Consider the following 13725-nt stretch of genomic DNA (forward strand, 5'->3'; position numbering starts at 1 on the left):
TGAGAGAAGAAACAACAGTCAAATAAGTCAAACATCTCATACAGGAAAAATAAAAACATCAACTTGTTGAATTAACCTAAGCTAATACCAATTACCCATATCCATTTTTCTGTCTCTAAATATTCCCTAAATATTTAGACAACAAATGCATGTAAAAAATATTACATGAGTTAATTTAAAGAATATTAAGAGGCCTCTTACTTGTCTCTAGATGCTCCCAGTGCCAAAACAATAGGATCTGCAATTTCTAACATGGACTGTAGGATAGAAGCTACAACAATGAAAAGGATAATACTGAGCAGGAATGCCCGATGAACAACCTGTAGTTCTATCAGCCCAGTTTGCACTGCCAGGATTAACAGCGTTACGCCTTCTGTCATACCCCTAAAAAAAGCATACATTTTCAGAAAACATAAAATAATCTGAATCTCATTTAATTCAAAGAGAAAAATAATCCAAAGTCTTAGACTCTTGTTATATATTTTTAAATCTATTCTGACTTAATTCAGACTAAAAACCTGATCAGTATATTAACTTTATAACATTAATGAACTAGTCATATATATCACTACACGTGCAAAGGCATAATAGCTATTATTTTACCACACAATGAGGGCAAAAATAATAACTTCTAAGACAAATAGAAGTTTTCCAACCCGAGTTTGTTAATAAGCCAGATATTAATATCAAAACTGTATAGAAATCAGATTTTAACAGGGTTAAACTTCAAATGGGAGAAAGCAAGCTTCTGAAAATCTCTTAAAGAAATCTAGGAAAGGAAGGTGTCCAACATTCATAATGTATTAATACATACAATAAAAATACATCTTTCTTTAACATGGAAATGTATTTTTTCATAGTACTTTAACCCAAATGTTGCAACCATTAAAAACAAACTCTCCAATTCCATTTCTTCTAAAATTCATCAGCCAAAGAAATTCATCATTACTTCCTTATCTATAGTATTTACATTTCTAGATGTATTCAAGGAAAGAACTTACCGATTCATGGCAGGATCATTCATGAAAGCTCGATAACCCTGCAAGTAAAACTTGCAGAGTGTGAGAACACCCAAGGCAACAAAAGAAACTGTGAAGACTAAACCCAAAAGAGAGTAAGGAGTGCTGCAGCATTCCGCAATACTGGAAAAAAAGAGGGGGATATTAACAGACATAAACTTTCCATTTGGAGTAAAAACATCTGAGGCCTTTAAATAACCACCAAGCTTGATCTGATCCTCATTAACTAAAACATCCTAAACCAAAATTTGAGGTGAAATCACCCAATTACTCCACTAATAATTTAACCATCTTATTCATCTTCAAACCCACATTTTTCTATCTCATTGGCAAACATGCAGTACATAGCACCAGATCTGAAACAAAGTCTTATTTTTAATAATCTATCATCTTCAAATGCAGTAAAATTCAAAGAGCCTAAATCTTCACATCTAAGAAATATATAATTAGCATGCTGACAAGTATTCGAAAGAAGTTTGTACAGTTGCCCACTGTTCTTCCTGAAAAATATTGGCTATTCAAATTGTTCACTGTGCTACATTATAATATGAATACCTGCTGCAACTCCTTATTTGACCAAACTGCTATGGAGCAGGGTGTATCACTCCTTCTAATCCATCAGTATCTTACATATGACTGGCATTTTAAAATTTAGGTTGAGACAAACGCATTTTTTAAAAAGGGGTTACTTCAAAAGCATGCCCAAGAATTCACTCCACGACTATCTAAAAATAATTTTAATATTAATTTTTAACATAAAAGTTTGCTATGATACTACTAGAGCCGGCAAATATTTTCATTGAACTTAGATATTAACTTATGTGTATTTTATAAATACATGTACTATTATGTACTAATGAGATGGATTCAGCATTCACACCATATCTTTCATATATACATATATATATATGTATGTATATATTTGAGACAGGGTCTTGCTCTGTCGCTAGGCTGGAGAGCGTGGTACAATCATAGCTAACTGCAGCCTTGCACTTTGGGGCAAAAGCGATCCACTTACTTCAGCCTCCCAAGTAGCTAAGACTATAGGAGCGTGCCACCGCGCCTGGTTAATTTATTCTTTATACAGACAAGGTCTTGCTATGTTGCCCAAACTGGGCTAAAACTCCTGGCCTCAAGTGATCCTCCCACCTCGGCCTCTCAAAGTATTGGGATTACAGGCTTGAGCTAATGCTCCCAGCCCTTATATAGTACCTACATCTTAAGTTTTAAATTTCAAAGAATAATTTTACTTATATAGATGAGGAATTCATTCAGGCAATCAGTGCTTGCCTTTTACTACGCAGCTCCATGCTTCTATATAAGTTACCTTTCCTACACAATTGCTTATAAGTTGGTTTTTACGTGAAAGCACCTAATTTACATGGTACAAACGTACACTATGATGAGAAAAAAAGTCTTTCTGTTAGGAGCCAAAATATCCACCAATCATGGTGGCTAATAACTAGAAAAAATCATTACTTTTATGACATTCCTACAAATTAAATTTCTGAATTGTTTTGCATTTTCACACTGAAATCATTATATAGTAACAATTTTAAACAAATTGTGTGTAATTTTACAATATAAGAACCATGACTGAAAACAAACTAAAATTTTACTTCTCATTGAAAAAGGCTGAAAATTTAACCAAAGGTCCATACTACTTCTCTATTTTTATGGACCTTTCTCCATATTTAGAGAAAATTTTTACACCCACACAAATGATTTAATTACGTATTCAAATATAGCACTTTCCTTTTATCTTATTTTAGAAAAGACAGCATACTAAATACCAAAGGTTTCGACCTAGCTTTGGGGAAGTGAAAGAGCTTAGGAAATTTATAAAACTTTTCTTTGCCCTCTCTTCATTCAGTAACTCATTTTTATGACATCTTAATTTCTACTTTCTGGCTGCAAAAAAAGCTTTTTTTTTTTTTTTGTTTTTTTTTTTTTGCAGTTTGATCTTGTGTGCTTTTTTGTTGGTTGGTGTGTTTGTTTAGTCAGGGTATTCTGGTAAGCTTCCAATCCTTTTTTCTAAATATGTTGTTTTTCGACTAAGTAACATAAACATTACCCAGCACACAAAAGCATAGGTAAGAACAGAGAACAACTCTTACAGAGATATAAATTAACAAAAGAACCAATATGGGAACTTCTCAAAGCAAATTACAACATTCTTATCATGAAAAAAGGCAATCTATCCTGGCTATGCATAGAAAAAGAAGAAAAAAAAATTACGTTAGCAAGATATCTAAACTTCACAAAATATCCCAGTATTATTTTCTTACTTTGTAAATAAGTCCAAATTCATTCATGGCTTAGTGAATTGTTAAGCCTATTGCACTATGCTATACCTCATCTTACTGTGCTTTGCAGCGGGTAACAATCTGGTTTAAAGCACCACCAATTCAGTCCCACGCTGAGGTTATTATCCTAACCACAGAACTGTCTTTCTCTTTCTCTTTAAATTCAATTACGTTTTGGGTCATTTTAAAAGTCTGCAGGCCGGGCATGGTGGTTCACACCTGTAATCCCAGGGCTTTGAGAGGCCAAGGTGGGTGTATCACCTGAGGTCAGGAGCGCCTCAAGACCAGCCTGATGAACATGGTCTCTACTAATAATACAAAAATTAGCCAGGTGTGGTGGTGTGTGCCCATAATCCCAATTACTTGGGAGGCTAAGGCAGAAGAATTGCTGGAACCTGGGAGGCGGAGGTTGCAGTGAGCCGAGATTGTGCCACTGTACTCCGGCCTGGGCAACAGAGCAAGACTCCATCTCAAAAAAAAAAGTCTTGCACAAAATACTTATATCAAAAACAAATAGCAAATTTACTTAATACTAAATTAATCCTTAAAATGTATTTGACTTTGACATCAACTTACTGCATGTTTATAGAAACTACTTATGATTGTTACTCATTTTTAGAAAGTTCAAAATCTGATTCAGTACCAATATAAGTTTATCCTACTTATTTGTTAAAACAGGTTTTTGTCCCGTATATTTTTAATGTTATTTACATTTGTGTTAATGCTTTCCTTGAAACATTTTCCTTAAGGATAGTAAACTTGTCTTAAATTTCTCATAGCCTACACCACTTAGTACACAGTCTTCCATCATATTGGATGGCTGAGAAACAATGACTATTAACTAGAACTTAAAACTGTTATCTACCTACATTTACTTTATAGGAGGACAGATTTTCATCCCTACTTTTTGAAGTGACAATGAGTGAGGGAACCAAGATGTATATTCATGTACTAGATTCTGAGAAAGTGAGATTCAAACTCAAGAGTAGAAAAAATAACAAATGTGGATCTAGCATTAAGTTCACAATAAAGTGGGAAAAGGACTCACATGACATGAGATTTTAAAAAACAAAACAAAAAACCCCTCAATATTAAAAACTGAGTCTTAGAATTATTTTGGGTTAGAACAAGCCTGACTCACCTGCAGCCCAGGACAGTTTTGAATGCAGCCCAACACAAATTTGTAAACTTTCTTAACATACTATGAGATTTGTTTTGCGATTTTTTTTTTTTTTTAAAGCTCATCAGCTATCATTAGTGCCAGTGTATTTTATGTACGGCCCAAGACAATTCCTCTTCCAATGTGGCCCAGGAAAGCCAAAAGACTGAACACCCCTGGGTTAGACAGTAAAGTACTATTATTGACCCATTTCACCAATTATCTGACTCTATCTTGATACCGAAGGCAACAGTGGCATAGGCAAAGTATACAGACTAAGTCACAGGGTTTGAACTCAGGTGGGTCTGAGTGCCAGTTCTGCTTCTTTTGGCAGTGTTACCTGGAGCAAGTTATTCCTGGTACAGTTTCTTCAGCTATAAAATGGTAATTATAATAAAGGCACCTATTTCTCAGGGTTGCTGTAAAGATTAATGTGAGGCAAAGTGTTTAATGGTATGGCTACATTTTAAATACTCGATAAATGTTATTTTTATAATATACTTTTTTCTGATTGACCCAATAATTTTAACTTGGAAGTGAAAAAATACTTTTACAATTTGCTATGTACCTTTCCACAAATCATTTGCTACACTCTGGTCCACAGTGCAGTCAAATAAACCACATTATCATATCAGCACCTCCCTGCATTGCCAAACCTAGGAATCCAGTGAATGAAAATCCTATCTTAACAAAATATGAAGTTCTATAACATGAATAAAAGTAATCTGAAAAACTTACTATTCCTAGATCAGTTTTCTCTTTCTAAGGTTATACATAGTATCATAGGCTCTTATTAATTACCTTGTCAGAAAAAGGAAAAGAAGCCTCTCACGTGATGCAGGCTGATCTCGAGTACTGAAATAGGAGTAAATTTGAAGAGCAAATAAGACGAGCCAGAAAACCATGAAAAGAACAGGGACTACCAGTTGATTCCACAGGGACATTCCCAGGGCGAGAAGGCCATACACCTCCACTACCTAAATAAAAATATAAGACAGGAAAACTTCTTGTATCACCACCAATAAACACTGTAGAAACACTTAAGAGTCAAATCAGAAGTAAAATATTAGTTTTTCTTTTATTGTAAGACTGTTTCAGCTAAATTCCTTTAAAGTTAGCCTAGTTAACAAATAGTATGTTTTTTAAAACTTACTGATTTTGCATTATTATTAACACTTGACACACACTTATTTGATAGCAACAAATTGCCCTAATAGTTCAGGGATAAGGTCAAAATAAGGTCATACTCAGTACAAAATAACCTTAAAAGGCAGTTTGAGAAGACTTGGTAAATACTCATGTCTAATCAAAATAATCAGGACTAGCATGAATTGATACAACACTGCTTGAGGCAGTAGGGTAAAAAAAGTAAAAGTAAAAACTTTCCGGGTTTATTCAGAAATGTCACAAATGAGAAATAGTTCAATGAAGAAGAGTACTTAATCACTGGAAAAATTTTTTGCAGAGCAAAGATAGTTAGCAAGTCTTTTTCTCCCATACACATCAATTCCCCTTCCTCCTACTGTGTTTTTATCAAGCTATGTTTTTCCATTTGGTTTGCCAAATGTAGTAACACTAGGAAAAGGATATATCTTACAAAAAAAAAAAAAAAAGGCTTAATAATCTGCAACTCACTAAATTAGTTTTCCAGTTTATAAAACACTCTTCTTATGAAACTGACTAGGAAAAATCAATCACAGAATCTGATTCAATCTAAGAGCATAGGTGTTACCAAGTTTCTAGAGCTTCTATGTCAGGGACCAGACCCTGGTAACACAGCAGGAATTCTGCCTGGCAGCTTACAAAACCAAAATCTAGCAGTCAACCGGTTTTGCTGGAATCTCTCAATGTGATACCAGAATGTTTCAATAAGGTATAAAGATCTTTAAGTTAAAATAAATTGACTTGCAGATTATTCTAAATTTAAAATTCTTTCATCAGTAAATCAAAGGCTTTTTCTACAACCCAGTCTATTAACTTCTATTTTCCCCAGTGAGAAAAGATTAAAAGAAAAAGGAAACTGCCCAACTAGCTGCAAAATTATTATCAGGCAGACTGATCATTAAGACGCAGAGAATACTTTTCTTCCTTTCCATTCAAGAAACAGACCACTATTTCTTGCTTATCTAATTCTTTCCTGGTCACACATTTTATAACCTGTATTTCCAACAGCTACATCTAGTTGATGTAAGAATCTTATGGCAACCAACCAAATATGACATTAAAAAATGAAGGCTGAGGTTATTCAATAAATATTTAATATTCAATATTTACTGAATATTCATTATTTATTACAAACTAAGATAACCCTCGTAAGATTGAATTGAAAGAAAAAATATATATCTTAAATTTGTCATTCTTACCCTGAATACAACTATAACCCTTCCTGTCCTGCTTCCCCATGAAGCCGCTCTTCACTGACAGCAGAAATAATCTCGTTTCTGGAAGATCTACTCCTGGGAAAACTGCCCAAGTTAATCACTGTGTAAGACGAAGATAGAATCAGGCTAAGGCCAAAAGCTTAGAGAAAGTATTCTCAAAGATCTGCCCCTGGGGCCACAAGAGAATACCTCACTTTGCTGTATCAGTTTGTTCTATCTGAGAGCTTCCTGTACCTTAAGGACACAGTCAAGAGGTGGAAGACAGTGACATTTTAACACTCTCTTTTCATACCAAGTCAGGTTAAAATCTATTTTATAGACTACAAACTATCAATTAAACCAAAGAGAAACATTTATTTCCCAAATGTGTATTATTTGTATCTGCGAGTAATTTACCTTAAAGACTGAAAAAAGTAGGGGAGAAACTTTTATAAAAAGCATGTTATGTTGGCAAACATAGTTCAAGTACTATATCTAAATGAAATCTATCATATTATAACCCCGAACTACTTAACTTTTCTGTTTCAATTAGGCACACAAAGGGAAGAAACTGTAGTCACAGTAGGACTATAATCAGAAGGAAAAAGCAGGATTTGACTTATAGGTATTCAATTCTTTTTTTTTTTTTTTTTTTTTGAGACGGAGTCTTGCTCTGCCACCCAGGCTGGAGTGCAGTGGCCGGATCTCAGCTCACTGCAAGCTCCGCCTCCCAGGTTCACGCCATTCTCCTGTCTCAGCCTCCCGAGTAGCTGGGACTACAGGCGCCCGCCTCATCACCCGGCTAGTTTTTTGTATTTTTTAGTAGAGACGGGGTTTCACCGTATTAGCCAGGATGGTCTCGATCTCCTGACCTCATGATCCGCCCGTCTCGGCCTCCCAAAGTGCTGGGATTACAGGCTTGAGCCACCGCGCCCGGCCTCAATTCTTTATTATTTTTGTCTTCATTACAATAGCTAACACATATGGAACATTGTCTGGTACAAAACTCATTTAAATCTCACAGAACCCTATGAGGAAAGCACAGCTTTCATTATTAGCTCCATTTTACAGAAAGTAAGGCAATTATCACAAGGTTACGCAGCTAGTGAACAGCAGCATCAGGGTATGATCTCAGATAAATCTGCTTTAAGAGAACCACTTCACTTTACTGCCTTCTCAACAGAACATAATCAACAATCTTTCAGATGCTCCTAATTGAGCTGAAAATAGCTGCTGTTTTGAAACTGTAAAAATGAATGGTACCATAACTGTGAACTAAAAATGAACTATAATGTACTTAACATTTATGTAGAATTTTATCTACGTGTTCGTGGTTGTCATTCTTACCTGAACCAATTCTCTGTATGCAGATTTAGCAAGGTTATAAGGTACCAAAAGATTAGACCCAAGAAAATAGAGAACTTCCAATCCAGTAAAAATCATAGCAAATTTATTGATGATAACAATTGTCTCCAAAGGAACAAGGCAGAGTCGTGCTAGCAGAGGAAGCATGTGAGCTGAAAAGAGCCAAATCTGCTTTGTTTTCATGACACAGGAGCATAAAGTACACACCACCAACTGACCTAAAATGGGGAATAGAATACATTTAATTTTGAGCATTCGGCATCCACAAAATAAAAACAACCAAAAAACACTGTTGATAAGGATAATAACACAACTTTTGAAGAAGTCTAACTGAAATCTCGTAGATAATATTTTAAATCAAACTTTAACTCCATCTGACTATAATTACATATTCACAAGTTCTGTGAACTTTGAACGCTAATTCCTTAGGGCTGATCTGGAAAGAGCAACATAAATCTCCACTGGTTGTCTGTGATGGCATGTATAATATGAAGAAAACTTTAAACAATGTCTAGTTCAGTATTGTGACAATTCAGTTGCTACTGTTTATACACAGCTTCTTTTCCAAAGGTACTCAATATGTAACTGTTCTGGTCTATAGGTGAAAGCATAAAATCCAACATACAATCACTTGTTCAAGATCATACTGCAACAATATTTGTTCTGAGAATTTTTTAATCTTTGTTTTTGGAGGACCATGTAAACCTCCCCAAATAACTAAATCATAAGTTAAAACTAAAAACTAAATAAATTCTTCTCACTGGGGATTACACATGGTCATTATATTAAACCCAGAAACACAGAGAAACAGAATGGGAAAGAAAACTCTCAGTCTCTTACAATCCCACAACCCAAAGGCAGCCCCTAAGAACACCCTGGGTTACACTGAAAGTATGTGACATGATATTCGCATTTAGCCTTTTCCAAATATTCCAGAATTATAAAATGCTTTATATGAATAAGCTTTTACATTATGACATCCTTGTATATACAAACTACCTGGAACACATTTCCTAATATTCTCTTAGGCTAGGAAATACTGAATCCAAAAAAAAAATTTTTAAAGACTTTGACACACTGTCAGACTGCCCTCCAGCAACAATTTACCAGTGTAAAATGTGGCCATTCTTCTATTAACTTGCCATAGTGAGTATAATTTAGAGAGGGGAAGAACAGGGAATATTTCCTAAATTTTTTAATTGGCATTTTGTTGGTTACTAGCAGCACTGAACATTATCAATAAGTATATAAAAACATGTGCAATCATTTGGTGAAATGTTCACATTCTTTGCCCATTTTTCTACTAGAATACATATCCTACTGCTTGATCGAAATATTAATCCTTAGTCACATTGCATTTTTCTAATATGCCCCTTGTCTTAATATTTTTAATAACTTTATTCTCTTATAAAAGTATGTATTGAAAAGAGTCAAACCATTTTTTTTCTTAATGGTACCCACCTTTAGTGCCATGGTTTATTACATGGCTACCCCACTCAAGATTATACAAATAGCTGTATTTTCTTTTAGTAATTTTTAGCTAATTTTTAATTTTAACTTAAAAATTAATACATTTGACTTATTGTGGAATAAGAAAATAAAGATCTAAGTTTGTTTTTTGTACATGTTTAGTTGGTTATCTCAAAACTGGCTACTGGAATCATCCACTCCTTTCTCATTAATTTGAAATGTCACTGTAGTATACTCCAAAATCTTTTACATATTTAGGTCTGTATAAGAACTTGTTACTTTTTGTTTTCAGTGATCTATTCTAATGATGGTACCACCCTGTTTCATCATACTGATTGGACAAATCCTCTCTCATTGCTTCTTTCAGAATTTCTTGGAGATTACTGAATTTTCCAGATTAATTTAGAATCATTAGTCATATTTTCTCACTTCTTGTCAATGAAAACCAAAACGAAAAATTGGGACTTGTTTGTATTCTATCCACACACATGTTGAATATTCCTAATCCCAAAATCTAAAATCCATAATGCCCTAAAATCTAACATGATGCTCCAAGAAAATGCTCATTGGAGCATTTTGGATTTCAGATTTTGGGATTAAGGGTTTCCAAACAGTAGTATAAAGCAGACATTCCAAAATCTAAAAAAATCAGAAATCCAAAACATTTCTGGTCCCAAGCATTTTGAATAAGGAAAATTCAATCTGTATTAGAAAAATACAAAAATGTCAACCATTTTTACATAAGACCAAACACAACAATCTACTATGTCATAAAACACATACGGTATTTTATCTCACAAAGCATTAATTTTGGCCTTTAAAAAACTGATACTAAAGTAATGTGAAAAACAATCATAAAGGCATAAAGAAAAGAAAAACTCCTAATTATATAGAAAACAAGAGGCCACCAAATGATCTGGCTTCCACTGTGTTTATAGCTATGAAACTTAAATGTCCTTGTTGAGCACAATGTAAACTTCCTCTAAGCTCTGAAAATTCCCTTAAGTCTATGCCAGCACATGTGGCGCCCAGTGCTGGGGTTACAGGCTTCCTTTATCTTCTTTCACAGAAGAATATGACTCATATGGTATATTTAAGAGAAGACTACTCCTGCTGAGGCAGAAGAAGGAAGGAGTCATATGTTGTTAGTGGAATCTCCCCTGAAGTTCCAAAAGAACAAGTTGTTTGTCTTCTGATTTGCCTATTTCAACTTTTAACTCTGAATAAACCAAAATCCCAATGTACTCTTTAGATTTCAGGATTCCACTATTAGAAATATCTCCAAGAAGTTTGCAACCCTAAGAAATCATGGCATATTAAAATTACCTAGTTTTTCAAAAAAGTTTGTTATTAAAATGAAGAAAAACACCAGAAAATTATTTTAAAATCAAAGTTGGAAGAAAACATGCTCCTTAATAGTTTATGGACTTCGGAAAGTTGAATCTTAGCTAAGTAAACAGAAGACCATGGCCACCAATAAGAAGAGTTTTAAGAAATATGTTTCATATTTATAATACAAGTATATCCACCATAAAATAAAACGTTGCAAGCTTTCTAACTTAGCAAATATGTTCATTATTGAATGTCACCATTAATAAATATGCCAACTCATAACGATATAGTTATAAAGCAACATTATTTTTGTCCTCTGCTGTCTTTTAAAATCCACTCTGTGAAGATTAGTGGTTTTCCTGCCCCTAGATAAAATCCAAGGCAAGTCCCATAACTTTTCTACTCTAGCTTAGGTTACTGTCTCAATTTAATAATAACCGAAACTTTCAAACACATTTAAAGTTGGGACTTATCCCTTACTCTAGAGTTCAGGCATTCTAGGGAAAGCATTAATTTTGACCTTTATGCTTTAAGATAGAAAACCTTCAATTCGGAGAGGAAGTGGAGAGCCTGTAGCTGGCTTGTCTCTTTTTTGACCTAGCACTTCTTCCTCTGACTCACCCAGGACTGAAGCGGGTAGGGAAGAAGGAGAGGGAGGGAAGTAGGCAGGTTCCTACTTAACGGGACTCTTACAACGATGTGGCCGGTACTGGTACTGGTGCTTCCTAGACTTGAGGTATCTAAAACTGATTCACTTTCCCCTGGACACTTTTATGGGTTGCTCTGAAACTGTTCCTATCACTGTGGCTCTCTCACCTGCAGCAGTACCCTTGGTGCTTGGTGTATACCCTCCACTGGCCATTTTTGGCTCTTTTCTCAGCTCCTGGGAATCTGGAAGGTCAATCTCTGTTGAGGACTTCTCATCTCCCTAAAAGGCCTGCTTGAACAGGACCTAAGAAAATCCTACACAGACTTTCGGGGCCCTTGTCTAGTTTACAAGAAACTTACATTGTTTGCTCCACAGTTTCCGGTACCAGAAGATACAGGAAAACCCTATAAGGCATTTTCACTCCACAATCAAAACACTCAACAAGCAACTGGCCTACTGCTAGTCCTTTATATCAGATTAGAATTATAATGTGAGCCTCATACATAATTTAAAATTTTCTATTAGTGTCATTTCAAAAAGTAAAAAGAAACAAGTGAAATCAACAATATATTTTATATAACCTAGCATATCCTAAACATCATCATATAGACATTCAATCTATATTAAAAGTTAACAAGACATATTAAAAGTTAACCTGGCTTGTGCCAAGTCTTCAAAACTGAGTATATGCTTTACACATACAGCACACCTTAATCTCAATTCACTACATGGCAAGTGCTTACCAGCCACATGTGGCTAGTTTTGGACAATGTAGTTTTAGATTTTGCAGGCTGAAAAGGCACAAGAATGATACAGTGGACTTCTGGCCTCCTGGAAAGGTGAGAGGTGGGTGAAGGATAAAAGACTGTACATTGGGTACAGTATACACTGCTCAGGTGATGGATACACCAAAATCTCAGAAATTACTGCTAAAGAACGTATCCATGTAACCAAACACCACGTATTCCCCAGAAATCTATTTAAAAATGTTTTTTTAATGTAAGAAAATAAAAATAGAAGTGTAACACACAAAAAAAAGATGTTCCAGTGTGAGTCGGACACCAGTCCACAGCATTCCTGTCTTAACTACACAAGACATATAACTCCCCAAATGGTCCCCCACTGAATCCTCTAGTGTAAAGGGCTGGGGAAGTATTTCAGAAAAAAAGAGTTCTCTCTGAAGAAACCCTCCTCTAATCTCTAATATTAGGCCATGTAACACCTTCTACATGGGTGAGTTTCAAAGTCAGAAAACAGGTTTGCTCTCACTTCCTTTTTTGCATTTTGGCATGGTACACTCTGGTAGCGGGGCTCCGGTACTTCACTTTAAATTGTATCTATATTGTTTTCAGACCTTAGCCAACACTTCTATTTTTAACATTCTGCTATCTGAATATTTCAATCACATCTCAAGTTCTTGATGTTTCCAGACATTTATTTTTGACAATAAGGTCATGGCTTTCAACAGCAATAAGTACATTTAAGGTATTACAAGTTTCATTTTAAACTTTCAAAGTAATAATGATCTCTATTTAAAAATTAATCTTCTCAAATACTTAAAAAAAACCCTTAAAAGCACAAGCAACTATGTGCTATGTACAATATGACTATAAATACATAACTTATACATGGGGAAAAGAAGAACTAAAAAAACCACTAAACAATGGTTATATGTGGAAAAAGTCACCATGAATCACTTTTGAGAATTCCATTTTTTTAAAAAAAAGAGTATGCATGAATTTTATAAGTTAGTAGGACTGGCCGGTTCCTACCTACACTTTAATTCTTTTATAATACTTACCTATTAAGGCTGTGGTAAACCGATTCATAGACAGAGGTTCTAAATACATTGGTCCCTCATAGGCAAACTCCAGTTCACTCCGAACATAGTCCCTAAATAAGAAAATTGATAAGAATGTATATATGAAATACATTCCAAGCAGAATCACAATATGCTTATAAAAGCATATTATGTTACTGATACCCCTTTTCCATATCTAAGGAAAAATTTAGGTATGAAGTATTACACATAAATGGCCTTCATCTCTGTTTTCTGTGCATTAGA

At 34.7% G+C, this 13725-nt stretch overlaps 1 protein-coding gene across 3 annotated transcripts in view; it reads right to left on the minus strand.

Moving 5' to 3' along the window:
* Positions 1–13725, minus strand: part of RNF145 (ring finger protein 145) — a 52687-nt gene that overhangs the window by 11483 nt on the left and 27479 nt on the right. For all 3 annotated transcript variants that reach the window (XM_010372553.2, XM_010372555.2, XM_010372556.2), the window contains 5 exons: positions 13462–13553; positions 8192–8427; positions 5286–5461; positions 1002–1142; positions 202–384 (listed from right to left, as the gene is read on the minus strand). In XM_010372553.2, the coding sequence (XP_010370855.1) occupies positions 202–384; positions 1002–1142; positions 5286–5461; positions 8192–8427; positions 13462–13553 (828 nt within the window). The remainder of the gene's footprint in view (positions 1–201; positions 385–1001; positions 1143–5285; positions 5462–8191; positions 8428–13461; positions 13554–13725) is intronic.

This window comes from Rhinopithecus roxellana, chromosome 3 (genome assembly GCF_007565055.1).
Source record: "Rhinopithecus roxellana isolate Shanxi Qingling chromosome 3, ASM756505v1, whole genome shotgun sequence".
Lineage (NCBI taxonomy): Eukaryota > Metazoa > Chordata > Mammalia > Primates > Cercopithecidae > Rhinopithecus > Rhinopithecus roxellana.